This window comes from Pecten maximus, chromosome 6 (genome assembly GCF_902652985.1).
Source record: "Pecten maximus chromosome 6, xPecMax1.1, whole genome shotgun sequence".
Taxonomy (NCBI): Eukaryota; Metazoa; Mollusca; class Bivalvia; order Pectinida; family Pectinidae; genus Pecten; species Pecten maximus.
Genome location: NC_047020.1, coordinates 28,370,866 through 28,398,839, shown reverse-complemented (window position 1 = coordinate 28,398,839; position 27,974 = coordinate 28,370,866). Strand labels below are relative to the sequence as shown.

The 27,974-nt window shown below is 40.0% G+C and overlaps 1 protein-coding gene across 1 annotated transcript; it reads left to right on the top strand.

The window, feature by feature from the left end:
• Nucleotides 1-35: 35 nt before the first annotated feature.
• On the top strand, nt 36-27,628 carry LOC117330128. Its single transcript, XM_033888346.1, has 10 exons — nt 36-206; nt 822-889; nt 5,560-5,643; nt 9,868-9,943; nt 10,451-10,612; nt 16,944-17,038; nt 17,566-17,694; nt 18,355-18,429; nt 19,844-19,982; nt 22,658-27,628. The coding sequence occupies exons 1-10, from the start codon at nt 36-38 to the stop codon at nt 22,967-22,969; spliced, it is 1,311 nt and encodes a 436-aa protein (XP_033744237.1). The 3' UTR covers nt 22,970-27,628.
• The last annotated feature ends 346 nt before the right edge of the window (nt 27,629-27,974 follow it).

Sequence of the window (27,974 nt, the reverse complement as noted above, 5' to 3'; positions counted from 1 at the left end):
AATATTTATTTTGGTGTAGGATCTTTTGGGAGGACATGCAGGGTGTCGTCCGGAAGAAGATCATTTGCTTGATTGTTGGAGCTGCTGTGTGTGTATTGTTAACCTTCCATCGGCGATCCTTTCGGAACATCCCGGATCTAGTCAGAAGAGTCCCCCATGTTTCTCCGATCAGCAAGCCTCCCGAGGCCACCTCGCCTCCACCTAGTGTAAATATCTTTTCCATATAAAAACTGTTATTATTCCTTAGAATCCTTTGTTAAAAGATTTAGTTGATTAACCTGTTAAATGTCACAAGACGTACACCAAGAGAGTGTGATAAGTACATTAACAAACGCGTCATCTGTGGCGTCCTTAAAGGTCTCAACAGTGGAACTGACGGTCTAAAATGGTGATACAAATGAGGCTACCAAGGAAACCTACATAGGTCGAACGGAACTGTCAAAACCTTGATGTGGAGATGACGTAGCTCACTAATTCAATAGCTATTACATTCCATAGAGATGTACATGACAGAAAAGTATCATAATACTTGACATTCTAATGTCGTTTCGCTTGATTATAAGACTGTTCAACCCGGTCACTTCATTCTGAACAATATTACATCAATATTAAACATGACGAATGTTTCTATCTCAATGAGGATTGATGAGAATATAAAATAAGCCTATATTTGTTTTTGTTTTATGTAAATTATGAAACTTAAACTATTTTGCGTTGCTGTCAATTTTATTCTTTAAGTACCCATTTGTTGAAATGCCTATGGAACCTTCATAGTTTATGTTAAGTATACTCTGTATATTAAGGGTTTTCTGTTTTGATAGGTGTTCATCCCTGGCCCTGAAGTCCTCAGTCAGATGAGCGTCGGTGATTTGAACAGATTAAAACAGAGGTAAGCAGGACACCACACAATTACAATATCGCAATTTAAAGATAAACACGGTTCGCAAATTAATCATTCTATGTCGCTAGCTTGTTACAAGAACGCATACCATTAACCAGCTATATAGATTAATTCTGAATGCTTTGTATAAACATTTTAGAATAAAATCACATACATGTGATGAGTATATTGGATGTAAGTCAGAGTGCATTAAAATAACAGGGTTTTAATATGTATATATGAAATGTTTAAAAAAAAAATCATTTGGATTCAGTCGTATATAAAACTCTTTGTTAATGTATGTTACTGTTAAAGATGGGTAGGACGCCATGTTTGATATTCTTCCCTCGTTCCTTATTTTAATTTCAGACACATGGAGAATCTACAGATACATTGTCCGAGGAAAACAATATATGGTGGTGTAGGACATGGATGGTATACTTGTGATTTAAAGAGAGGCGACAATCCGCCGCATTGTGACGCCTTTGTTGTGTTGTAAGTAGGACGATTGTATCATAACGTCTATGTTGTGTTGTAAGTAGGACGTTTGTATCATAACGACTATGTTGTGTTGTAAGTAGGACGATTGTTTCATAACGCCTATGTTGTGTTGTAAGTAGGACGTTTGTATTGTGACGCCTTTGTTGTGTTGTAAGTAGGACGAGTGTATCATAACGCCTATGTTGTGTTGTTAGTCGGACGAATGTACTGTGACGCCTTTGTTGTGTTGTAAGTAGGACGATTGTATCATAACGCCTATGTTGTGTTGCAAGTAGGACGATTGTATCATAACGTCTATGTTGTGTTGTAAGTAGGACGATTGTATCATAACGCCTATGTTGTGTTGTAAGTAGGACGAGTGTATCATAACGTCTATGTTGTGTTGTAAGAAGGACGTTTGTATCATAACGCCTTTGTTGTGTTGTAAGTAAGACGTTTATACCGTGACGCCTTTCTTGTGTTGTAAGTGAGACATTTATACCGTGACGCCTTTGTTGTATTGTAAGTAAGACATTTATACCGTGACGACTTTGTTGAGTTGTATGTAAGACATTTATACCGTGACGCTTTTGTTGTGTTGTAAGTCGGACATTTATACCGTGACACCTTTGTTGTATTGTAAGTAGGACGTTTATACCGTGACGCCTTTGTTGTATTGTAAGTAGGACTTTTATACCGTGACGCCTTTGTTGTGTTGTAAGTCGGACATTTATACCGTGACGCCTTTGTTGTGTTGTAAGTAAGACATTTATACCGTGACGCCTTTGTTGTATTGTAAGTAGGACGTTTATACCGTGACGCCTTTGTTGTATTGTAAGTAGGACTTTTATACCGTGACGCCTTTGTTGTGTTGTAAGTCGGACATTTATACCGTGACGCCTTTGTTGTGTTGTAAGTAAGACATTTATACCGTGACGCCTTTGTTGTATTGTAAGTAGGACGTTGTAAGTAGGACATTTATACGTGACGCCTTTGTTGTATTGTAAGTAGGACGTTGTAAGTAGGACGTTTATACGTGACGCCTTTGCTGTGTTGTCAGTAGGACGTTCATGAGTGACACCTTTGTTGTATTGCAAGTAGGACGTTTATAGGTGACGCCTTTGTTGTGTTGTAAGTAGGACGTTTATACGTGACGCCTTTGTTGTGTTGTATGTAAGCCATTTATACAGTGACGCCTTTGTTGTGTTGTAAGTAGGACGTTTATACGTGACGGCTTTGTTGTGTTGTAAGTAGGACGTTTATACGTGACGCCTTTGTTGTGTTGTAAGTAGGACGTTTATACGTGACGCCTTTGTTGTATTGTAAGTAGGACGTTGTAAGTAGGACATTTATACGTGACGCCTTTGTTGTGTTGTAAGTAGGACGTTCATACGTGACGCCTTTGTTGTATTGTAAGTAGGACGTTTATAGGTGACGCCTTTGTTGTGTTGTAAGTAGGACGTTTATACGTGACGCCTTTGTTGTGTTGTATGTAAGCCATTTATACAGTGACGCCTTCGTTGTGTTGTAAGTAGGACGTTTATACGTGACGGCTTTGTTGTGTTGTAAGTAGGACGTTTATACGTGACGGCTTTGTTGTGTTGTAAGTAGGACGTTTATACGTGACGCCTTTGTTGTATTGTAAGTAGGACGTTGTAAGTAGGACATTTATGCCGTGACGCCTTTGTTGTGTTGTAAGTAGGACGTTTATACGTGACGCCATTCTTGTGTATTAAGTAGGACGTTTATACGTGACGCCTTTGTTGTGTTGTAAGTAGGACGTTTATACGTGACGCCATTGTTGTGTATTAAGTAGGACATTTATGCCGTGACGCCTTTGTTGTGTTGTAAGTAGGACGTTTATACGTGACGCCTTTGTTGTGTTGTAAGTAGGACGTTTATACGTGACGCCTTTGTTGTGCTGTAAGTAGGACGTTTTTACGTGACGCCTTTGTTGTGTTGTAAGTAGGACGTTTATACGTGACGCCTTTGTTTTGTTGTATGTCAGCCATTTATACCGTGACGCATTTGTTGTTTTGTAAGTAGGACGTTTATACCGTGACGCCTTTGTTGTATTGTAAGTAGGACGTTTATACCGTGACGCATTTGTTGTATTGTAAGTAGGACGTTTATACCGTGACGCATTTGTTGTATTGTAAGTAGGACGTTTATACCGTGACGCCTTTGTTGTGTTGTAAGTAAGACATTTATACCGTGACGCCTTTGTTGTATTGTAAGTAGGACGTTTATACCGTGACGCCTTTGTTGTATTGTAAGTAGGACTTTTATACCGTGACGCCTTTGTTGTGTTGTAAGTCGGACATTTATACCGTGACGCCTTTGTTGTGTTGTAAGTAAGACATTTATACCGTGACGCCTTTGTTGTATTGTAAGTAGGACGTTGTAAGTAGGACATTTATACGTGACGCCTTTGTTGTATTGTAAGTAGGACGTTGTAAGTAGGACGTTTATACGTGACGCCTTTGCTGTGTTGTCAGTAGGACGTTCATGAGTGACACCTTTGTTGTATTGTAAGTAGGACGTTTATAGGTGACGCCTTTGTTGTGTTGTAAGTAGGACGTTTATACGTGACGCCTTTGTTGTGTTGTATGTAAGCCATTTATACAGTGACGCCTTTGTTGTGTTGTAAGTAGGACGTTTATACGTGACGGCTTTGTTGTGTTGTAAGTAGGACGTTTATACGTGACGCCTTTGTTGTGTTGTAAGTAGGACGTTTATACGTGACGCCTTTGTTGTGTTGTAAGTAAGACGTTATACCGTGACGCCTTTGTTGTATTGTAAGTAGGACGTTGTAAGTAGGACATTTATACGTGACGCCTTTGTTGTGTTGTAAGTAGGACGTTCATACGTGACGCCTTTGTTGTATTGTAAGTAGGACGTTTATAGGTGACGCCTTTGTTGTGTTGTAAGTAGGACGTTTATACGTGACGCCTTTGTTGTGTTGTATGTAAGCCATTTATACAGTGACGCCTTCGTTGTGTTGTAAGTAGGACGTTTATACGTGACGGCTTTGTTGTGTTGTAAGTAGGACGTTTATACGTGACGGCTTTGTTGTGTTGTAAGTAGGACGTTTATACGTGACGCCTTTGTTGTATTGTAAGTAGGACGTTGTAAGTAGGACATTTATGCCGTGACGCCTTTGTTGTGTTGTAAGTAGGACGTTTATACGTGACGCCATTCTTGTGTATTAAGTAGGACGTTTATACGTGACGCCTTTGTTGTGTTGTAAGTAGGACGTTTATACGTGACGCCATTGTTGTGTATTAAGTAGGACATTTATGCCGTGACGCCTTTGTTGTGTTGTAAGTAGGACGTTTATACGTGACGCCTTTGTTGTGTTGTAAGTAGGACGTTTATACGTGACGCCTTTGTTGTGCTGTAAGTAGGACGTTTTTACGTGACGCCTTTGTTGTGTTGTAAGTAGGACGTTTATACGTGACGCCTTTGTTTTGTTGTATGTCAGCCATTTATACCGTGACGCATTTGTTGTTTTGTAAGTAGGACGTTTATACCGTGACGCCTTTGTTGTATTGTAAGTAGGACGTTTATACCGTGACGCATTTGTTGTATTGTAAGTAGGACGTTTATACCGTGACGCATTTGTTGTATTGTAAGTAGGACGTTTATACCGTGACGCCTCTGTTGTATTGTAACTAGGACATTTATACCGTGACGCCTTTGTTGTATTGTAACTAGGACATTTATACCGTGACGCCTTTGTTGTATTGTAAGTAAGACATTTATACCATGACGCCTTTGTTGTGTTGTAAATAAAAGGTTTCTACCGTGTTGTCTATATTAAGTTGTAAATCTAACGATTGTACCATCCTATATTGTGTTGTAAGTCAGACGATTGTAAGAATGAAAGAATGAAAGGATGATAGAAGAATGTTTAAGTCAGAGAAATTCTAAGAGAGACAAGAATGAATGTTTTTAATCCAAAATTTTTATACAGGTACTTTGGTTTCTTTAATATATCTTCGTAACAAATTAGGAAACAAAAAGAAGACCCATTAACGACACAATTAATGCTTTGTATGATCATACCGTGTGAAGTAGCGACATGCTATCCCGACATTCACGCTTTGACATTTAACGTCTCCTCAGATAAATCCTTCGAGTGCTATCCCACATTAGAGTTTAGTATATCATGGTTTTATTTTTGTATCGTAAAATAGAAATGGTGAAACGCCAGAAAGCAAGTCTTTCTTCTACGAAGTGGACATCGATTATGGATGCAGGAAACATATATTTTTGAAAAGGTAAGTAAATACCTTGGATACGAATGTTGTCCGTTAGTTACTGCAACCTTATTAGGGAGCGACTGTCTCTGTGTAGAATGTCTACCTTATTAGGGAGCCACTGTCTCTGTGTAGAATGTCTACCTTATTAGGGAGTGACTGTCTCTGTGTAGAATGTCTACCTTATTAGGGAGTGACTGTCTCTGTGTAGAATGTCTACCTTATTAGGGAGTGACTGTCTCTGTGTAGAATGTCTACCTTATTAGGGAGCGACTGTCTCTGTGTAGAATGTCTACCTTATTAGGGAGTGACTGTCTCTGTGTAGAATGTCTACCTTATTAGGGAGACACTGTCTCTGTGTAGAATGTCTACCTTATTAGGGAGCGACTGTCTCTGTGTAGAATGTCTACCTTATTAGGGAGTGACTGTCTCTGTGTAGAATGTCTACCTTATTAGGGAGCCACTGTCTCTGTGTAGAATGTCTACCTTATTAGGGAGTGACTGTCTCTGTGTGGAATGTCTACATTATTAGGGAGTGACTGTCTCTGTGTAGAATGTCTACCTTATTAGGGAGCCACTGTCTCTGTGTAGAATGTCTACCTTATTAGGGAGTGACTGTCTCTGTGTAGAATGTCTACCTGATTAGGGAGTGACTGTCTCTGTGTAGAATGTCTACCTTATTAGGGAGTGACTGTCTCTGTATAGAATGTCTACCTTATTAGGGAGCCACTGTCTCTGTGTAGAATGTCTACCTTATTAGGGAGCCACTGTCTCTGTGTAGAATGTCTATCTTATTAGGGAGTGACTGTCTCTGTGTAGAATGTCTACCTTATTAGGGAGTGACTGTCTCTGTGTAGAATGTCTACCTTATTAGGGAGTGACTGTCTCTGTGTAGAATGTCTACCTTATTAGGGAGCCACTGTCTCTGTTTAGAATGTCTACCTTATTAGGGAGTGACTGTCTCTGTGTAGAATGTCTACCTTATTAGGGAGTGACTGTCTCTGTGTAGAATGTCTACCTTATTAGGGAGTGAGTGTCTCTGTGTAGAATGTCTACCTTATTAGGGAGTGACTGTCTCTGTGTAGAATGTCTACATTATTAGGGAGCCATTGTCTCTGTGTAGAATGTCTACCTTATTAGGGAGCCACTGTCTCTGTTTAGAATGTCTACCTTATTAGGGAGCGACTGTCTCTGTGTAGAATGTCTACCTTATTAGGGAGCCACTGTCTCTGTGTAGAATGTCTACCTTATTAGGGAGCCACTGTCTCTGTTTAGAATGTCTACCTTATTAGGGAGCCATTTTCTCTGTGTAGAATGTCTACCTTATTAGGGAGGCACTGTCTCTGTGTAGAATGTCTACCTTATTAGGGAGCCACTGTCTCTGTGTAGAATGTCTACCTTATTAGGGAGCCACTGTCTCTGTGTAGAATGTCTACCTTATTAGGGAGCCACTGTCTCTGTTTAGAATGTCTACCTTATTAGGGAGCGACTGTCTCTGTGTAGAATGTCTACATTATTAGGGAGCCACTGTCTCTGTGTAGAATGTCTACCTTATTAGGGAGTGACTGTCTCTGTGTAGAATGTCTACCTTATTAGGGAGTGACTGTCTCTGTGTAGAATGTCTACCTTATTAGGGAGTGACTGTCTCTGTGTAGAATGTCTACATTATTAGGGAGCCATTGTCTCTGTGTAGAATGTCTACCTTATTAGGGAGGCATTGTCTCTGTGTAGAATGTCTACCTTATTAGGGAGCCACTGTCTCTGTGTAGAATGTCTACCTTATTAGGGAGTGACTGTCTCTGTGTAGAATGTCTACCTTATTAGGGAGTGACTGTCTCTGTGTAGAATGTCTACCTTATTAGGGAGCCACTGTCTCTGTGTAGAATGTCTACCTTATTAGGGAGTGACTGTCTCTGTGTAGAATGTCTACGTTATTAGGGAGCCATTGTCTCTGTGTAGAATGTCTACCTTATTAGGGAGCCATTGTCTCTGTGTAGAATGTCTACCTTATTAGGGAGTGACTGTCTCTGTGTAGAATGTCTACCTTATTAGGGAGTGACTGTCTCTGTGTGGAATGTCTACCTTATTAGGGAGTGACTGTCTCTGTGTAGAATGTCTACCTTATTAGGGAGTGACTGTCTCTGTGTAGAATGTCTACCTTATTAGGGAGCCACTGTCTCTGTGTAGAATGTCTACCTTATTAGGGAGCCACTGTCTCCGTGTTGAATGTCTACCTTATTAGGGAGCCACTGTCTCTGTGTAGAATGTCTACCTTATTAGGGAGCAACTTATCTGTGTAGAATGTCTACCTTATTAGGGGGTGACTGTCTCTGTGTAGAATGTCTACCTTATTAGGGAGTGACTGTCTCTGTGTAGAATGTCTACCTTATTAGGGAGTGACTGTCTCTGTGTAGAATGTCTACCTTATTAGGGAGTGACTGTCTCTGTGTAGAATGTCTACCTTATTAGGGAGTGACTGTCTCTGTGTAGAATGTCTACCTTATTAGGGAGCCTCTGTCTCTGTGTAGAATGTCTACCTTATTAGGGAGTGACTGTCTCTGTGTAGAATGTCTACCTTATTAGGGAGTGACTGTCTCTGTGTAGAATGTCTACCTTATTAGGGAGTGACTGTCTCTGTGTAGAATGTCTACCTTATTAGGGAGCGACTGTCTCTGTGTAGAATGTCTACCTTATTAGGGAGTGACTGTCTCTGTGTAGAATGTCTACCTTATTAGGGAGTGACTGTCTCTGTAGAATGTCTACCTTATTAGGGAGCCACTGTCTCTGTGTAGAATGTCTACCTTATTAGGGAGCCACTGTCTCTGTGTAGAATGTCTACCTTATTAGGGAGCCACTGTCTCTGTGTAGAATGTCTACCTTATTAGGGAGCCATTGTCTCTGTGTAGAATGTCTACCTTATTAGGGAGCGACTGTCTCTGTGTAGAATGTCTACCTTATTAGGGAGCCACTGTCTCTGTGTAGAATGTCTACCTTATTAGGGAGCCACTGTCTCTGTGTAGAATGTCTACCTTATTAGGGAGCCACTGTCTCTGTGTAGAATGTCTACCTTATTAGGGAGCCACTGTCTCTGTGTAGAATGTCTACCTTATTAGGGAGTGACTGTCTCTGTAGAATGTCTACCTTATTAGGGAGCCACTGTCTCTGTGTAGAACGTCTACCTTATTAGGGAGTGACTGTCTCTGTGTAGAATGTCTACCTTATTAGGGAGTGACTGTCTCTGTGTAGAATGTCTACCTTATTAGGGAGCCACTGTCTCTGTGTAGAATGTCTACCTTATTAGGGAGCCATTGTCTCTGTGTAGAATGTCTACCTTATTAGGGAGTGACTGTCTCTGTGTAGAATGTCTACCTTATTAGGGAGCCATTGTCTCTGTGTAGAATGTCTACCTTATTAGTGAGTGACTGTCTCTGTGTAGAATGTCTACCTTATTAGGGAGCCATTGTCTCTGTGTAGAATGTCTACATTATTAGGGAGTGACTGTCTCTGTGTAGAATGTCTACCTTATTAGGGAGTGACTGTCTCTGTGTAGAATGTTCCCCTATTAGGGACTATAGTGATGCTGTGTTACCATTGGATATTGAAACAACAATGATGGGCGTCTTTTATGGCGTTTCTAACTAATGAAACATGACGACACCTTTTTGATGATGAAATATATGTAATAGTCAGGATTAGCATTTGTTAAATCTTACAAAACGGCAATAACTTTAACTGTGAGTTGATAAGTGTCTAGAGATGTTTTTCTTTCCATCGAGGATAACACGAGGGTATTCCTTGTTTTGCAAAATTTCACGGTAAAATCCAACAGATTTTCCTTGCTAACGTAGCATGTACATGTTTTGTGCGTGTATCATTTTAGGTCAATACCATATCTAGATATATATCTACAGCCAGATAGAAGCTGGCAATCCCACATTCACGTTGATCTCCCTTTTTATTAACTACAACGTATTTGATTATTTGGTCAATTCCAACTGATGTTTTCACCTTAGACTCTATTGTCATAATGATACGACGTGGTGTTTTATCATGTCTATACTGTTATGTAATGTTAACCTATATATATAGGTGTCAGATTTATATAAGTGTCTTCACACTTGGTTCTGATTCCTTTTTGTATAATTATATTGATATGCAGTATATATATCGTTCAATGGAAATTGTAAACTAAAATACTGTTTAAACTAAATAATTTTGTTAATGATTTGAACTATGCTTTTCCAGAGGAATGGATAAAGAAGAAACTTTAAAACCATTGAAATCTGCTGTAAAACGTACGACGGAAAAGAACGCTAACAGAGTAAGAGAAACAGGACAAAAGTCTAATTATTATTTGAAATATTAATCCCTGCTTACAAGCAAAACATGTTTAAAGCTTATAGAAGGCATTTTATTAAAACGTATTTTATTTGCTTCAAAAGCATAAAGGATTAATCACAAGTCATTAAAACATCACTAAGGCCGTCTCCACAATATATTATATAAATTGAGAAATAGTATTCTGGTCACAATGAATACCATTTTATACAAATATTTCAAAAAAAACATTTACCATGTACAATACATAAATATCACAAATATCTTTATGTTGAGATTTTCTTTAAAAGATGATGCCATTTTTGATATTGAATCAATGATTTTTATTAAACAAAATGTCCAAAAACAACTATTATAATAATGTTATAACAGCAAATCTATTTCATGGCCATTTCTCTAAACGGGAATGAGGACACATTGGTAGCCTGGATGATACAGAAGAAACTGTTGAGGAATGTTCAGCAGCTATTTGTTACATTCCACGGTATAGACGACAAGAGCAGCCAGTCAGACCATATACAACACCTCACTGTCCTCAAAGCCCTGTACGGTCAAGGGTTTCCGTACCTTCCACTATCTCCTCAACCCTCAACTTTATTACAACTTTGATCTCAGAAAGTGGATATCCAAAGGTCGATATACACTCTACATGGTAGGTTGTCATACAAATATAAACTTTATCTATTTTACAACAATTGCGAAAAAAAAAGTTATATCGTCATATATTAATTACGCCTGTTGGCCAAGATGTTAGGGTACTTTGGTTGGGAGGAAATCCCGGGAGTACCCGGGAAAACCCACGTGACTTAGGTGAAATGCGACTGTGGTACCGCTGGGCCATCCGAGCGTTATTTATGACAAACTTTTAGGATGATTTTTTGTAATGGTATATCAACACTGTAACGGTTGGCAAACAATGTACATGTTCGATACTCCACATCACATGGATGGATTATGTAATACAACATTTATTTTTCTATTCTTATGCAGTTTAAGTCAAATCAAAGTAATACTGCTTTTTCCAAATGGGAACCGGAAAAATGCTATCCAAACTGGACGCGTACCAATTGGCAACAGATTCTCGGAAGTTCATATCTCACAAAGAAGTGACATAGTGTCAGATGTTACCATGACAGTGATCAAAACAGTTCCACATAGTCTTCTTCAATCTCCAATCATTAGGATAATCATTAAAATATGCGATAAACTGTCCCTGTAAGTAAGTTGTCCCTGTAAGTAAGCTGTCCCTATAAGTATGCTGTCCCTGTAAGTAAGCTGTCCCTGTAAGTAAGCTGTCCCTATAAGTAAGCTGTCCCTATAAGTAAGCTTTCCCTGTAAGTAAGCTGTTCCTGTAAGTAAGCTGTCCCTGTAAGTAAGCTGTCTCTGTAAGTAAGCTGTCCCTATAAGTATGCTGTCCCTATAAGTAAGCTGTCCCTGTAAGTAAGCTGTCCCTGTAAGTAAGCTGTCTCTGTAAGTAAGCTGTCCCTATAAGTAAGCTGTCCCTATAAGTAAGCTGTCCCTGTAAGTAAGCTGTCCCGGTAAGTAAGCTGTCCCTGTAAGTAAGTTGTCCCTGTAAGTAAGCTGTCCCTGTAAGTAAGCTGTCCGTGTAAGTAAGCTGTCCATGTAGTTAAGCTGTCCATGTAAGTAATTTGTCCCTGTAAGTAAGCTGTCCCGGTAAGTAAGCTGTCCCTGTAAGTAAGTTGTCCCTGTAAGTAAGCTGTCCCTGTAAGTAAGCTGTCCGTGTAAGTAAGCTGTCCATGTAGTTAAGCTGTCCATGTAAGTAATTTGTCCCTGTAAGTAAGTTGTCCCTGTAAGTAATTTGTCCATGTAAGTAAGTTGTCCATGTAAGTAAGCTGTTCCTGTAAGTAAGCTGTTCCTGTAAGTAAGCTGTCCCTGTAAGTAAGCTGTCCCTGTAAGTAAGCTGTCCCTGTAAGTAAGCTGTCCCTGTAAGTAAGCTGTCCCTGTAAGTAAGCTGTCCCTGTAAGTAAGCTGTCCCTGTAAGTAAGCTGTCCCTGTAAGTAAGCTGTCCCTATAAGTAAGCTGTCCCTATAAATAAGCTGTCCCTATAAGTAAGCTGTCCATGTAAGAATGCTGTCTCTGTAAGTATGCTGTCTCATTAAGTAAGCTGTCCATGTAAGTATGCTGTCCTTGTAAGTATGCTGTCCCTGTAAGTATGCTGTCTCTGTAAGTAAGCTGTCCCTGTAAGTAAGCTGTCCCTATAAATAAGCTGTCCCTGTAAGTAAGCTGTCCCTGTAAGTAAGCTGTCCCTATAAGTAAGCTGTCCCTATAAATAAGCTGTCCCTATAAATAAGCTGTCCCTATAAGTAAGCTGTCCTTGTAAGTAAGCTGTCACTGTAAGTAGGCTGTCACTGTAAGTAATCTGTCCCTGTAAGTAAGCTGTCACTGTAAGTAAGCTGTCCCTGTAAGTAAGCTGTCCCTGTAAGTAAGCTGTCCCTGTAAGTAAGTTGTCCCTGTAAGTAAGCTGTCCCTGTAAGTAAGCTGTCCCTGTAAGTAAACTGTTCCTGTAAGTAAGCTGTCACTGTAAGTAGGCTGTCCCTGTAAGTAAGCTGTCCCTGTAAGTAAGCTGTCCCTGTAAGTAAGCTGTCCCTATAAGTAAGCTGTCCCTGTAAGTATGCTGTCCCTGTAAGTAAGCTGTCCCTGTAAGTAAGCTGTCACTGTAAGTAATCTGTCCCTGTAAGTAAGCTGTCCCTGTAAGTAGGCTGTCCCTGTAAGTAGGCTGTCCCTATAAGTAAGCTGTCCCTGTAAGTAAACTGTTCCTGTAAGTAAGCTGTCACTGTAAGTAGGCTGTCCCTGTAAGTAAGCTGTCCCTGTAAGTAAGCTGTCACTGTAAGTAGGCTGTCCCTGTAAGTAAGCTGTCCCTGTAAGTAAGCTGTCACTGTAAGTAATCTGTCCCTGTAAGTAAGCTGTCCCGGTAAGTATGCTGTCTCAGTAAGTAAGCTGTCCCGGTAAGTAAGCTGTCACTGTAAGTAATCTGTCCCTGTAAGTAAGCTGTCACTGTAAGTAGGCTGTCCCTGTAAGTAGGCTGTCCCTGTAAGTAAGCTGTCACTGTAAGTAATCTGTCCCTGTAAGTAAGCTGTCCCTATAAGTAAGCTGTCCCTGTAAGTAAACTGTTCCTGTAAGTAAGCTGTCACTGTAAGTAGGCTGTCCCTGTAAGTAAGCTGTCCCTGTAAGTAAGCTGTCACTGTAAGTAATCTGTCCCTGTAAGTAAGTTGTCCCTGTAAGTAAGCTGTCCCTGTAAGTAAGCTGTCCGTGTAAGTAAGCTGTCCATGTAGTTAAGCTGTCCATGTAAGTAATTTGTCCCTGTAAGTAAGTTGTCCCTGTAAGTAATTTGTCCATGTAAGTAAGTTGTCCATGTAAGTAAGCTGTTCCTGTAAGTAAGCTGTTCCTGTAAGTAAGCTGTCCCTGTAAGTAAGCTGTCCCTGTAAGTAAGCTGTCCCTGTAAGTAAGCTGTCCCTATAAATAAGCTGTCCCTGTAAGTAAGCTGTCCCTGTAAGTAAGCTGTCCCTGTAAGTAAGCTGTCCCTATAAGTAAGCTGTCCCTATAAATAAGCTGTCCCTATAAGTAAGCTGTCCATGTAAGAATGCTGTCTCTGTAAGTATGCTGTCTCATTAAGTAAGCTGTCCATGTAAGTATGCTGTCCCTGTAAGTATGCTGTCCCTGTAAGTATGCTGTCTCTGTAAGTAAGCTGTCCCTGTAAGTAAGCTGTCCCTATAAATAAGCTGTCCCTGTAAGTAAGCTGTCCCTGTAAGTAAGCTGTCCCTATAAGTAAGCTGTCCCTATAAATAAGCTGTCCCTATAAATAAGCTGTCCCTATAAGTAAGCTGTCCTTGTAAGTAAGCTGTCACTGTAAGTAGGCTGTCACTGTAAGTAATCTGTCCCTGTAAGTAAGCTGTCACTGTAAGTAATCTGTCCCTGTAAGTAAGCTGTCCCTGTAAGTAAGCTGTCCCTGTAAGTAAGTTGTCCCTGTAAGTAAGCTGTCCCTGTAAGTAAGCTGTCCCTGTAAGTAAGCTGTCCCTGTAAGTAAGCTGTCCCTGTAAGTAGGCTGTCCCTGTAAGTAAGCTGTCCCTGTAAGTAAGCTGTCCCTGTAAGTAAGCTGTCCCTATAAGTAAGCTGTCCCTGTAAGTATGCTGTCCCTGTAAGTAAGCTGTCCCGGTAAGTAAGCTGTCACTGTAAGTAATCTGTCCCTGTAAGTAAGCTGTCACTGTAAGTAGGCTGTCCCTGTAAGTAGGCTGTCCCTATAAGTAAGCTGTCCCTGTAAGTAAACTGTTCCTGTAAGTAAGCTGTCACTGTAAGTAGGCTGTCCCTGTAAGTAAGCTGTCCCTGTAAGTAAGCTGTCACTGTAAGTAGGCTGTCCCTGTAAGTAAGCTGTCCCTGTAAGTAAGCTGTCACTGTAAGTAATCTGTCCCTGTAAGTAAGCTGTCCCGGTAAGTATGCTGTCTCAGTAAGTAAGCTGTCCCGGTAAGTAAGCTGTCACTGTAAGTAATCTGTCCCTGTAAGTAAGCTGTCACTGTAAGTAGGCTGTCCCTGTAAGTAGGCTGTCCCTGTAAGTAAGCTGTCACTGTAAGTAATCTGTCCCTGTAAGTAAGCTGTCCCTATAAGTAAGCTGTCCCTGTAAGTAAACTGTTCCTGTAAGTAAGCTGTCACTGTAAGTAGGCTGTCCCTGTAAGTAAGCTGTCCCTGTAAGTAAGCTGTCACTGTAAGTAATCTGTCCCTGTAAGTAAGCTGTCACTGTAAGTAATCTGTCCCTGTAAGTAAGCTGTCACTGTAAGTAGGCTGTCCCTGTAAGTAGACTGTCCCTGTAAATAGACTGTCCCTGTAAGTAAACTGTTCCTGTAAGTAGGCTGTCCCTGTAAGTAAGCTGTCACTGTAAGTAGGCTGTCCCTGTAAGTAAGCTCTCCCTGAAAGTAAGCTTTCCCTGTGAATTACATTACAAATAAACGAGGTTAAGCTTGAAGTGATTTCTGTATCTTTGTTTTCATGTTCAAAAGGCATGTAACGGTCAACAAAGACAAAATCATCATCCTGGTTGACACATTGTCGATATATTTATATAATGAAAATCGCTATTAAACGTCTTGTTAATTTAATTTTCATGTACAAAATATTTATTCTTATTCAGAGAGAATCATTGATCAATTGTTTAGATATCACCTCGATCTGAACAGACTGACGATTTAAATATAACCTCGATCCGAACACACTGACGATTTAAATATAACCTCGATCCGAACACACTGACGATTTAGATATAGCCTCGATCTGAACACACTGGCGATTTAGATATAACCTCGATTTGAATACACTTACGATTTAGATATAACCTCGATCTGAACACAGTGACGATTTAGATATACATGTAACCTCGATCTGAACACACTGACGATTTAGATATAACCTCGATCTGACAACACTGGTGATTTAGATATCACTTCGATCTGAACACACTTACGATTTAGATATAATATCGATCTGAACACAATGACGATTTAGATATAACCTGGGTCTGAACACACTGACGATTAAGATATTTCAGTCTGTGTCCTTGTCTGTTTAATTAATATATAAAATGATGAATTTGCTCTGAATATCACAATTTTTGAAATATGTATTTATTTTTAAGCTGATGCGAATAGGTGAGGTTATGGGGAAACACTATGGTCACTATGAAATGATATGGTCTCTATAGTAAATGATATGGTCTCTACAGTAAATGATATGGTCTCTATAGTAAATGATATAGTCTCTATAGTAAATGATATGGTCTCTATAGTAAATGATATGGTCTCTATAGTAAATGATATGGTCTCTATAGTAAATGATATGGTCGCTATAGTAAATGATATGGTCTCTATAGTAAATGATATGGTCTCTATAGTAAATGATATGGTCTCTAGTAAATGCTATGGTCTCTATGGTAAATGATATGGTCTCTATAGTAAATGCTATGATCTCTATAGTAAATGCTATGGTCTCTATAGTAAATGATATGGTCTCTATAGTAAATGCTATGGTCTCTATAGTAAATGATATGGTCTCTATAGTAAATGCTATGGTCTCTATAGTAAATGATATGGTCTCTATAGTAAATGATATTGTCGCTATATGAAATTATATTGTCTCTATAGGAAATGACATGGTCGGTAACGGAAATGATATTTCTCTATAGGAGATGCTATGGTCTCTATAGTAAATGCTATGGTCTTTATAGTAAATGCTATGGTTTCTATAGTAAATGCTATGGTCTTTATAGTAAATGCTATGGTTTCTATAGTAAATGCTATGGTTTCTATAGTAAATTATATGGTCTCTATAGTAAATGCTATGGTCGCTATAGTAAATGACATGGTCGCTATAGTAAATGACATGGTCGCTATAGTAAATGACATGGTCGGTATAGGAAATGATATGGTCTCTACAGTAAATGCTATGGTTTCTATAGTAAATTATATGGTCGCTATAGTAAATGATATGGTCGCTATAGTAAATGACATGGTCGCTATAGTAAATGATATAGTCTCTATAGTAAATGCTATGGTCTCTATAGTAAATGCTATGGTCTCTATAGTAAATGCTGTGGTCTCTATAGTAAATGCTATGGTCTCTATAGTAAATGATATTTCTCTATAGGAGATGCTATGGTCGCATTAGATAATGGTATGAACTCTGTAGGAAATGCTGTTTATCTTTATAGTCTGGATCTTTGCACGTTGGGAGCATTGCGCTAAGTTATGACTGCGCTTATCCTCTACTTTCTATACACTATTTCTATGGGCGCGCAAGTTCAGGAATGTTCTGATCTGGAAATTTGGAAATGCGCTTAAATGTGAGTGTGTCAAATAAAGAAGTTTTCTTCGAGATGAATGTCCTTCTACGTTTCTGAATGTGCTCACCATAATTGTTTACCCAAATCTCATTAATATGGATCAAGACTTAATTTCTCCATTAATTGTATTTCTCTACAGATGCGGGACCTACCTACTATCCCACCTATTGTTATCCAGCCAGTTGAAGATCTAAAGCAAATGTCTCTGTCACATTTAGGAGAGCTTTACCATTCGTAAGTTGTTAAATAAACAAAACACGCGCCTTTACACGTCCGTAATTTATAAAGTATTGTCTTCAAACGACTCTCGTCTATTCCTTACGGGCTCATTAAATTCTATCTATAAGCGCTATAGATGTTAGACACTTGTCTCTGTCCGACAGGGGGCACTTTATTACATGTTGTTAATTATTCATGAACTATGAATATTTCGTACGTTTTAAGATGTTCGGGTTCCGCACGTTGCATGCCCTATATATCTGTCTGTGTATACATCACTCGCTGACAACAAATATTCGAAATTATGTATTTCATATTTACATGAAAGCTAAACAATTAAAAAAAAAATCAAATTTGTAAACTTATTTTTACAACTTTTATTTTACAACATTGCGAAACAAGTTATATCAACTTATATTAATCACGCTAAATCGAGTTTATGTATTCCGTGCAATAAAATACCACGGTAAGAGTCGAGGCTTTCCATGTAACTAAGCTGTGGACATATTGCTATATGAGAAACGACCTTGTATTATCGACAGGTACATGCATTCATCACAGGAACACTGCAGAGATGTGGTTCGTGTGGGCCAGACGGGCGACGGAGGCTGGAACATGTGTAACGCTACAGAATATCGACCATCACAAAACTGTCTAGTCTACTCCTTCGGGTAGGTAGGGTACAGAGGGGAAATGTCAAGGTGTGAAATATACAGGTACATCGGACATACCTGCACTTTTAAAAGTATACTTAAAAAAGTAGCATGAATACCTGGTCGTGTCTAAAAATCTGATTTTATATTCTATGTTTTATGTTCTATTAGTCCAGTTTATTTTTATTGAAAATAAATCATCTTAAAATTTTCAACATCTTATATCAAAATAGTGTTGACCTTTAGTGGATTTCGAGTGTATAAAAACAACTTACGTCAGGCACGGTACATGTACAACATGCACAAAATATTTTATTGAAACAAAACATTTGATATTGAGCAACAGGCCATATCTCTAGGGATAGTATAGTTCCAAACCACTTCTAGTATAATTTCCTCACTTGTCTAAATATCTTTATTTTGTACCTGTTATAAATACATGTACCACATACATCACAAAATAATACGCGAGACGGACATTTTCGCGGCCGAATGGCCTTTCCCCCTCGCATATATTTCCGCGTTTACAGTAGTTTGTAACTACTATAACATGTGTTCCATCATTCACAAACACCTTGTCAGCCGATACCTGGATTTAAGTTCATTAACAGTACAAGATTTGTGTTAAATGTACTTGTTAAATGAGCATTTTGTCTTCTTTTTTTTTTTTTATCTTAGTATCAATAATGACTGGGGATTTGACGACGCCATTTCGTCTGACTATGGATGCGAAGTCCACTCTTTTGATCCAAGGTAAGTTATAAAGTCACAAAATGTCTAAAGGGCCTTTATCACTCGCAGGATGTGACGGAATAGTTTCTTTCCAAAACAACCTAACAACAAATTATCTCCTTCCGCAAAGTATTTATTTATTTATTTATTTATTTATTTTTGGCAATTAAGTAATAAGATTCATGCTTTTACATGTTTGAAGACATCTGATAATCCCATGATAAATGAATTCTAGAAAAAAGTTAAAGTCAGACATTACGATTGCTGCCTGGTTTGTGCGAGGGGAGGTAACTCGTACACACCCCAGTTGAAGCGACATCGATGACAAACAATACATTTCTACATCTAGTCGTGATATAGATCAGTTGATATATGGTGAGAAAGAAGCAGTAAATTGAATGCACGACTTTAAAAAACTTCGGAACTAAAATATACTGGGACAGTTATTCACTGGAATCTGATACATAGGGAATTGCGCAGTGGTTACATGGCGGACATCACGGATAAATAGATCTAATAATTAAACTTAATGATAGTATGCCAATTCAAGTGATCTTTAAAAAAGTAATTATGTATCTTTCAGAAGAACGTTAACACAACCACAGTCTTTTTAATGTAAATGACATTTCTTAAAATGATATAGGATAATCATCAGTAAAACATCCAGGAATGCACATTTTCACAAAAAACTTTCTTCTTATCTCCTACCATTTTATATCTATATAGCACTAGCTGCCAGCTGCTCTCCTTTACTTCGACCCTCAAGCACAGTACAATTTCATAAGAGTGGAATTGGTACTTTCTCTTGTACTTTTTGTTGTTATATATTTTCTTTTTTTTCCCTCTCCCCTTTTTTTCTTGTTCCCTTTTTCCACACATGCCAAACCTATCACATACGACGTTGTCGAGATAATGGTTCGCATTCCGGACGGATCCTTTTCCAACTAAATGGTTACGAAACGAAGTGTTTTTTTTCTGTAAAATTCTATTACAGACACAAAAACTTGTGATCTACACGTGTATGCTATGTCTTTGTTCGTATTACACACAAAAGAGGTTAAACTGTACAATGCCCCATTAACGATAATCGGTACAGCCAGACTGTTGACTTAGCGACTACTAAACTGTACAATGCCCCATTAACGATAATCGGTACAGCCAGACTGCTGCCATAGCGACTACTAATCTTTACTTGTCCACAAGTTTTGACTCGGTCACGTAACAAGCTTTACCTTGGATTCGAAATAATCGATAGCTAGTCTATTTACCTACACAAGAATCTTGATCTGCTATAAGGATGGAAAAAATGCCAAACGATATGAAACTATAAGAAATCCACATTTCTTTGTTCTCTGCAAAACGTGCCAATTATTCATCGACTGAATATGGTTAATATGTTTTATCATTATTAAGATCGGTACCTCTTACATTACAGTATGGGAGTAAATGATCATAAGCGATCGGACAAGATCACCTTTCACAATTTGGGATTGTCTGATAAAAATGGAAAAATGAATGGACACTGGAAAGGAATGAATCTTCAATCCATCATACATTCTCTTGGTCATGACAAGGTAAGATGGTGTAGTGTTACGTATGTACGTGTAATGTATAGGGGGCTGTGTATGATGTATAGGGGGCTGTGTGTAATGTATAGGGGGCTGTGTGTGATGTATAGGGGGCTGTGTGTGATGTATAGGGGGCTGTGTGTGATGTATAGGGGGCTGTGTGTGATGTATAGGAGACTGTGTGTGATGTATAGGAGGTTGTGTGTGGTGTATAGGAGGCTGTGTGTGATGTATAGGGGGCTGTGTGTGATGTATATGGGACTGTGTGTGATGTATAGGGGTCTGTGTGTGGTGTATAGGAGGTTGTGTGTGGTGTATAGGAGGTTGTGTGCGATGTATAGGGGGCTGTGTGTGATGTATAGGGGGCTGTGTGTGATGTATAGGAGGTTGTGTGTGATGTATAGGGGGCTGTGTGTGATGTATAGGGGGATGTGTGTGATGTATAGGGGGCTGTGTGTGATGTATAGGGGTCTGTGTGTAATGTATAGGGGGCTGTGTGTGATGTATAGGGGGCTGTGTATGATTATAGGAGGCTGTGTGTGATGTAAAGGGGTTTGTGTGTGATGTATAGGAGGTTGTGTGTGATGTATAGGAGGTTGTGTGTGATGTATAGGGGACTGTGTGTGATGTATAGGGGGCTGTGTGTGGTGTATAGGAGGTTGTGTGTGATGTATAGGGGACTGTGTGTGATGTATAGGGGGCTGTGTGTGATGTATAGGGGGGCTGTGTGTGATGTTATAGTAGGTTGTGTGTGATGTATAGGGGACTGTGTGTGGGTGTATAGGGGGCTGTGTGTGGTGTATGAGGGGTTGTGTGTGGTGCTATAGGAGTTGTGTTGTGATGTATAGGAGGTGGTGTGTGGTGTATAGGAGGTTGTGTGTGATGTATAGGAGGTGGGGGGTGGTGTATAGGAGGTTTGGTGTGAGTATAGGAGGTTGTGGTTTGATGTATAGGAGGTTGTGTGTGGGTATAGGAGGTGTGTGTATGTACTGTATAGGAGGTTGGGTGTGATGATAGCGGTTGTGTGATGATGTCATAGGAGGTTGTGTGTGGTGTAATAGGAGGTTGGTGTTGTTGGGGTGTGTGTATAGGGGTTGGTGTGTGTGATGTATAGGAGGTTGTGTTGGTGGTGGTATAGGGGTGGTTGGTGTGATGTATAGGGTGTGTGTGTGTGATGTATAGGAGGTTGTGTGTGGTGTATAGGAGGTTGTGTGTGGTGTATAGGAGGTTGTGTGTGATGTATAGGAGGTTGTGTGTGGTGTATAGGGGTTGTGTGTGATGTATAGGAGGTTGTGTGTGATGTATAGGGGGCTGTGTGTGATGTATAGGGGGTTGTGTGTGATGTATAGGGGGTTGTGTGTGATGTATAGGAGGTTGTGTGTGGTGTATAGGAGGTTGTGTGTGGTGTATAGGAGGTTGTGTGTGGTGTATAGGAGGTTGTGTGTGATGTATAGGAGGTTGTGTGTGATGTATAGGAGGTTGTGTGTGATGTATAGGAGGTTGTGTGTGGTGTATAGGGGGTTGTGTGTGATGTATAGGGGTTGTGTGTGATGGTAGGGCGATGTTGTGTTGTGTGTATAGGAGGTTGTGTGTGGTGTATAGGAGGTTGTGGTGTGATGTATAGGGGGCTGTGTGTGGTGTATAGGGGCTGTGTGTGTGATGTATAGGGGGATGTGTGTGATGTATAGGAGGTTGTGTGTGATGTATAGGGGGCTGTGTGTGGTGTATAGGGGGTTGTGTGTGGTGTATAGGAGGTTGTGTGTGATGTATAGGGGGTTGTGTGTGATGTATAGGGGGTTGTGTGTGATGTATAGGGGGCTGTGTGTGATGTATAGGAGGATGTGTGTAATGTATAGGGGGTTGTGTGTGATGTATAGGAGGTTGTGTGTGATATATAGGGGGCTGTGTGTGATGTATAGGGGCTGTGTGTGGTGTATAGGAGGTTGTGTGTGATGTATAGGGGGTTGTGTGTGGTGTATAGGAGGTTGTGTGTGGTGTATAGGGGGTTGTGTGTGGTGTATAGGAGGCTGTGTGTGGTGTATATGAGGTTGTGTGTGGTGTATAGGAGGTTGTGTGTGATGTATGCGAGTTGTGTATGTCTAAGGAGCGTGTTGTGTATAGGAAGTTGTGATGTGGTGTATAGGACGTGTTGGTTGGAGTTTTATATTAAGGTGTGTGATGTATAGAGCCGTTGTATGGATATAGGAGGTTGGTGTGGTTAGAGGAGTGTTGTTAGAGGCTGTGTGTGTGTAAGATGCTGTGTGTGATGTATAGATGTGTTGCGTGTATAAGGAGTTGTGTGACTGTAAGGATGTTGTGATTTAAGATGACTTAGTTTTGTCTAGGAGTCGTGTATGATAAGATTGTTTGTTGTATGGAGTTGTGATTGTGTGTCTTTGTTATAGGAGTTTATTGTTAAGAGTGTAATGTAAGAGCGTATTGATTAAACTTGCGTGATTGTGACTCCCAGAATAATTATAGACTGATACCTGTTACAAATGTGTTTATGTTTCAGAATAACATTTTATTGAATATGGTGGATAATTTCATCGAGTTTCCGTATGTGATGTAGGAGATTTGGCGTGATTTTGATATTACATCTCTAAACAAGATAGTACATTAAATACACCGCAATATTCCCTCGTTACCATAATTATAATATTACCATGTTGTTTTTTCAGAGAATTATTGACATTGTTAAAATGGACATTGAAGGAAGTGAATGGTCGGCCATGGACAGTTTCATACCCTCAGGAGTTTTGAAAAATATTAGACAGTTATATTTTGAATTTCACAAAGGTGTCAACCCAACTAAAGATGACAGAAAAAGGATTATTAATCTCAGAAAATTATATAACAATAGTTTTCGATTGTTTTGGGGACATCCGAACCAAGTCAAAATCAATTTGGGTCGTTATAAGGAAACTGGACGTGAAGTGACAGGCTGTTATGAGGAATATTATGTGAATGTCAAGTTAAAACGTTCAGTATAAACTAAGGATGCTTCTTTTCACTTCGTCCATAGCAGTGATGTTTGATATTTTCTTCGCCCACGATTTGTGTTCTATCATCGGCTTTAAGGAGGCAGTTGAATACTACTTTTAAATATAATAATGCAAAACAAAAAACAAAACAAAAAACAAAACAAAAACACATTACTTTGCAAAACATCAATAAGAAATGGCCGCATTAAAGTGATCTGATCGGTCGATAGATTTGGGTCCTGTCCATGTTATAATTTTGATAATAAGGAAGTGGTGAATGGCGTCAACCGAATGAAAGTGCGAGTGAATGAGGATGTACCTAATTGTTTCAAAAAAAAATTGTAAAATTTCCTTTTGAGAGCAGAGCCATACTCTAGTATAGGATTTGATTTACCAGTATACTGATAATTCTACAACAGTTACTTCAAAGAATTATCCGCACACCATTATATATTAGAAGTGGTATGCTGGCCTAGACGAATTCGACTAGATGGTAATACAATGGACTCTATTCGAATGAGGTTTTGTTGAAGTTTTCATCTTATTAAAGTAGAATGGGAACAATTATCCTCTCTAACTACCACAGATTCCTTGCGTTATGACAGAAAATAAAATGACCAGATGTGCGTCAGGTTGGTAACTTGTCGTACACCGATTGATCAACTTGTCGTACACCGATTGATCACCCTGCCGTACACCGATTGATCACCCTGCTGTACACCGATTGATCAACTTGTACACCGATTGATCACCCTGCTGTACACCGGTTGATCAACCTGTCGTACACCGATTGATCACCCTGCCGTACACCGATTGATCAACCTGTTGTACACCGATTGATCACCCTGTCGTACACCGATTGATCAACCTGTCGTACACCGATTGATCAACTTGTCGTACACCGATTGATCACCCTGCTGTACACCGATTGATCACCCTGTCGTACACCGATTGATCACCCTGCCGTACACCGATTGATCACCCTACCGTACACCGATTGATCACCCTGTCGTACACCGATTGATCACCCTGGCGTACACCGATTGATCAACTTGTACACCGATTGATCACCCTGCTGTACACCGATTGATCACCCTGCTGTACACCGATTGATCACCCTGCTGTACACCGATTGATCAACCTGTCCTACACCGATTGATCACCCTGCCGTACACCGATTGATCAACCTGCCGTACACCGATTGATCACCCTGCTGTACACCGATTGATCAACTTGTCGTACACCGATTGATCAACTTGTCGTACACCGATTGATCACCCTGCCGTACACCGATTGATCACCCTGCTGTACACCGATTGATCACCCTGCTGTACACCGATTGATCAACCTGTCGTACACCGATTGATCACCCTGCCGTACACCGATTGATCAACTTGTCGTACACCGATTGATCAACCTGTCGTACACCGATTGATCAACTTGTCGTACACCGATTGATCAACCTGTCGTACACCGATTGATCACCCTGCTGTACACCGATTGATCAACTTGTCGTACACCGATTGATCAACATGTCGTACACCGATTGATCAATTTGCCGTACACCGATTGATCAACTTGTCGTACACCGATTGATCAACCTGTCCTACACCGATTGATCACCCTGCCGTACACCGATTGATCAACTTGTCGTACACCGATTGATCAACCTGTCCTACACCGATTGATCACCCTGCCGTACACCGATTGATCAACTTGTCGTACACCGATTGGTCAACTTGTCGTACACCGATTGATCATCCTGCTGTACACCGATTGATCACCCTGCCATACACCGATTGATCAACTTGTCGTACACCGATTGATCACCCTGCCGTACACCGATTGATCACCCTGCTGTACACCGATTGATCACCCTGCTGTACACCGATTGATCAACCTGTCGTACACCGATTGATCACCCTGCCGTACACCGATTGATCAACTTGTCGTACACCGATTGATCAACCTGTCCTACACCGATTGATCACCCTGCCGTACACCGATTGATCAACTTGTCGTACACCGATTGATCAACTTGTCGTACACCGATTGATCATCCTGCTGTACACCGATTGATCACCCTGCCGTACACCGATTGATCAACCTGTCGTACACCGATTGATCACCCTGTCGTACACCGATTGATCACCCTGCCGTACACCGATTGATCACCCTGCTGTACACCGATTGATCACCCTGCCGTACACCGATTGATCACCCTGTCGTACACCGATTGATCACCCTGCCGTACACCGATTGATCAACTTGTCGTACACCGATTGATCACCCTGCCGTACACCGATTGATCAACCTGTCGTACACCGATTGATCAACCTGTCGTACACCGATTGATCACCCTGCCGTACACCGATTGATCACCCTGCCGTACACCGATTGATCAACTTGTCGTACACCGATTGATCAACCTGTCCTACACCGATTGATCACCCTGCCGTACACCGATTGATCAACTTGTCGTACACCGATTGATCAACTTGTCGTACACCGATTGATCATCCTGCTGTACACCGATTGATCACCCTGCCGTACACCGATTGATCAACCTGTCGTACACCGATTGATCACCCTGTCGTACACCGATTGATCACCCTGCCGTACACCGATTGATCACCCTGCTGTACACCGATTGATCACCCTGCCGTACACCGATTGATCACCCTGTCGTACACCGATTGATCACCCTGCCGTACACCGATTGATCAACTTGTCGTACACCGATTGATCAACTTGTCGTACACCGATTGATCAACTTGTCGTACACCGATTGATCACCCTGCCGTACACCGATTGATCAACCTGTCGTACACCGATTGATCAACCTGTCGTACACCGATTGATCACCCTGCCGTACACCGATTGATCACCTTGCTGTACACCGATTGATCACCCTGCTGTACACCGATTGATCAACTTGTCGTACACCGATTGATCACCCTGCCGTACACCGATTGATCAACCTGTCGTACACCTCGTCATTTTATTTTCTGTTATAACGCAACGTACCTGTAAAGTTGTTTGATTTCTGTCAAATTGGTTCATGGGCAAATACGTGGTCTTGTAATTATTAATCATTGGATATTCACGACTTAACGAGTTATGTCCCTTGAATAGTAAAAGTTTACCATTTGGTGCAGTGTAGCGATAACACGTTACACAGAAATGGCACAATTCGCAATATTTTTGTCTTCAATCGACTTTTAAAAAAAGTTCATGCTACAATAAAAGAACAATGAAATTCCAAAGATGATATAATAGTACAAGACACAGTTTGTCTCTAAATGCGCATGTGTTTCCGGATATGACGTTCTTTGTACCATAGTGCTCAAAACTGACGTCATGACAGGAAATGGATACAATTTAGTGATGACCATGGTACAATAATACCTCAGTTGTTCCAATAGTGCATTTCCGGTCTTAATTCAAACGATTCCAATCTCGGTGAAGTAATGTCGTCATTTGACCTGAATCTACAATGGATGACCACTACGATTTAGAAATAGACTTAAAATCACGTTTTTCATTTTCGGTTTGGAGACCGTGGCTTATTGTTCGTGCGTTATGATTTCATTGGTGGTTGGGTCACACACTGGTAACACACTTGCCTTCACCGATGTTCGATTCCCTGATCGGACGTGAAATATATGGGTCACCAGCTGCTGACCACGTGGGTGTTCTCTCGCGTACTCGGGTTTCATCCCACACAAAGACCCCTATGACCCCTCGCGTGCGTCCATCCGAGCCATCAAGAGTGATCAATGATGAATAAAAGTTTATATAATTTGTTCCTGTTGTAAAATGAATAAGGTTTATTTTAAACAGTATTTAATTTAGTCCAAAGACATTTCATACAAAAATACAAAATTAGCAGTTCATAATTCGCAAAAGGATCTGGAAACAAGGTTTATGCTTATATCAACCCATTTCCCTCAGATGTTCAACGTAACATTTTATCTAGGAGAGTAGCCAAGTCACGACACTGCTTAATCATTTAATGATTTATATAGGAAGTAATGTAAATTAAAATGCATTAAAACATAAGATGTACAGTTTCATAGTATCCATGTGTCAGTTTGTACGTATATTTCACCAAAAACTCTTTACTTTCAAAACTAGTATTGTTTCCATTAATTATTGGTAAACGCGTGTGCGAGTGAGTGTTTGTGGGTGGATGAATTGTGTTATCGTGGTGTTATCATGTACTGAAGTTATAAGTTACAGTTTAGTAACTTTAGTAAGATGACTTAAGCGTCTGTGACACTTGTTCCTATTTCGTCATTTTGTATCAATATGCTTGAAATGAAATAAAAGCAAATTTACATTAATTTGTACATTTCTATCATAATTCCTCGTAATAAGTTCTTAGCGTTTGTAAATTAGGTGACCTCAATCTGTCTTCGTTATTGATGGTTTTATTGTTGGTTTACGTTTTATTGTTCTTTCTGTAAGTTCTCACCTGTGCTAATTCGTACTGCAGTGCGGTCTCACGGAAGCTTTATTTAGAAGAAAAAAGTTATTCTTTGGAAAGATGTCGATCTTATTGTGCCCTCGTTGAATAGCGAACGGTCGTCATGGATCCATGATCCAATTCCAGATGATATTTATAATAACCTGATGAATCTAATAAAGAACAGATGTATTTTCTAGTGTCTCTATTATTCTGATTATTACAATACCCTTTTTGTCAGTTTCCAGACTGCGTTAAAATTAGTGTAAACGCAGTGAAAAAATGCTCAGTGGAGTAAAAAGCGCGGGAATCGGTAACATAATCATGACGTCATCTCTTTGTGACGTTACCGGAACGTCAACTAGACGGCGCTATTTTCAAAGGACTAATCATCGCAATTTTAGCGTTTTCTCCTATAGTTTATATAAAGAGATAAATACATCATTAAGTTTTTTCCGGTGATTTCATGTGTCTTATAGAACATGTCATATCTTACTCCTCTAGGGATGTGATTTTCGATTCGGCTAATATCACACGTCTCTAAAT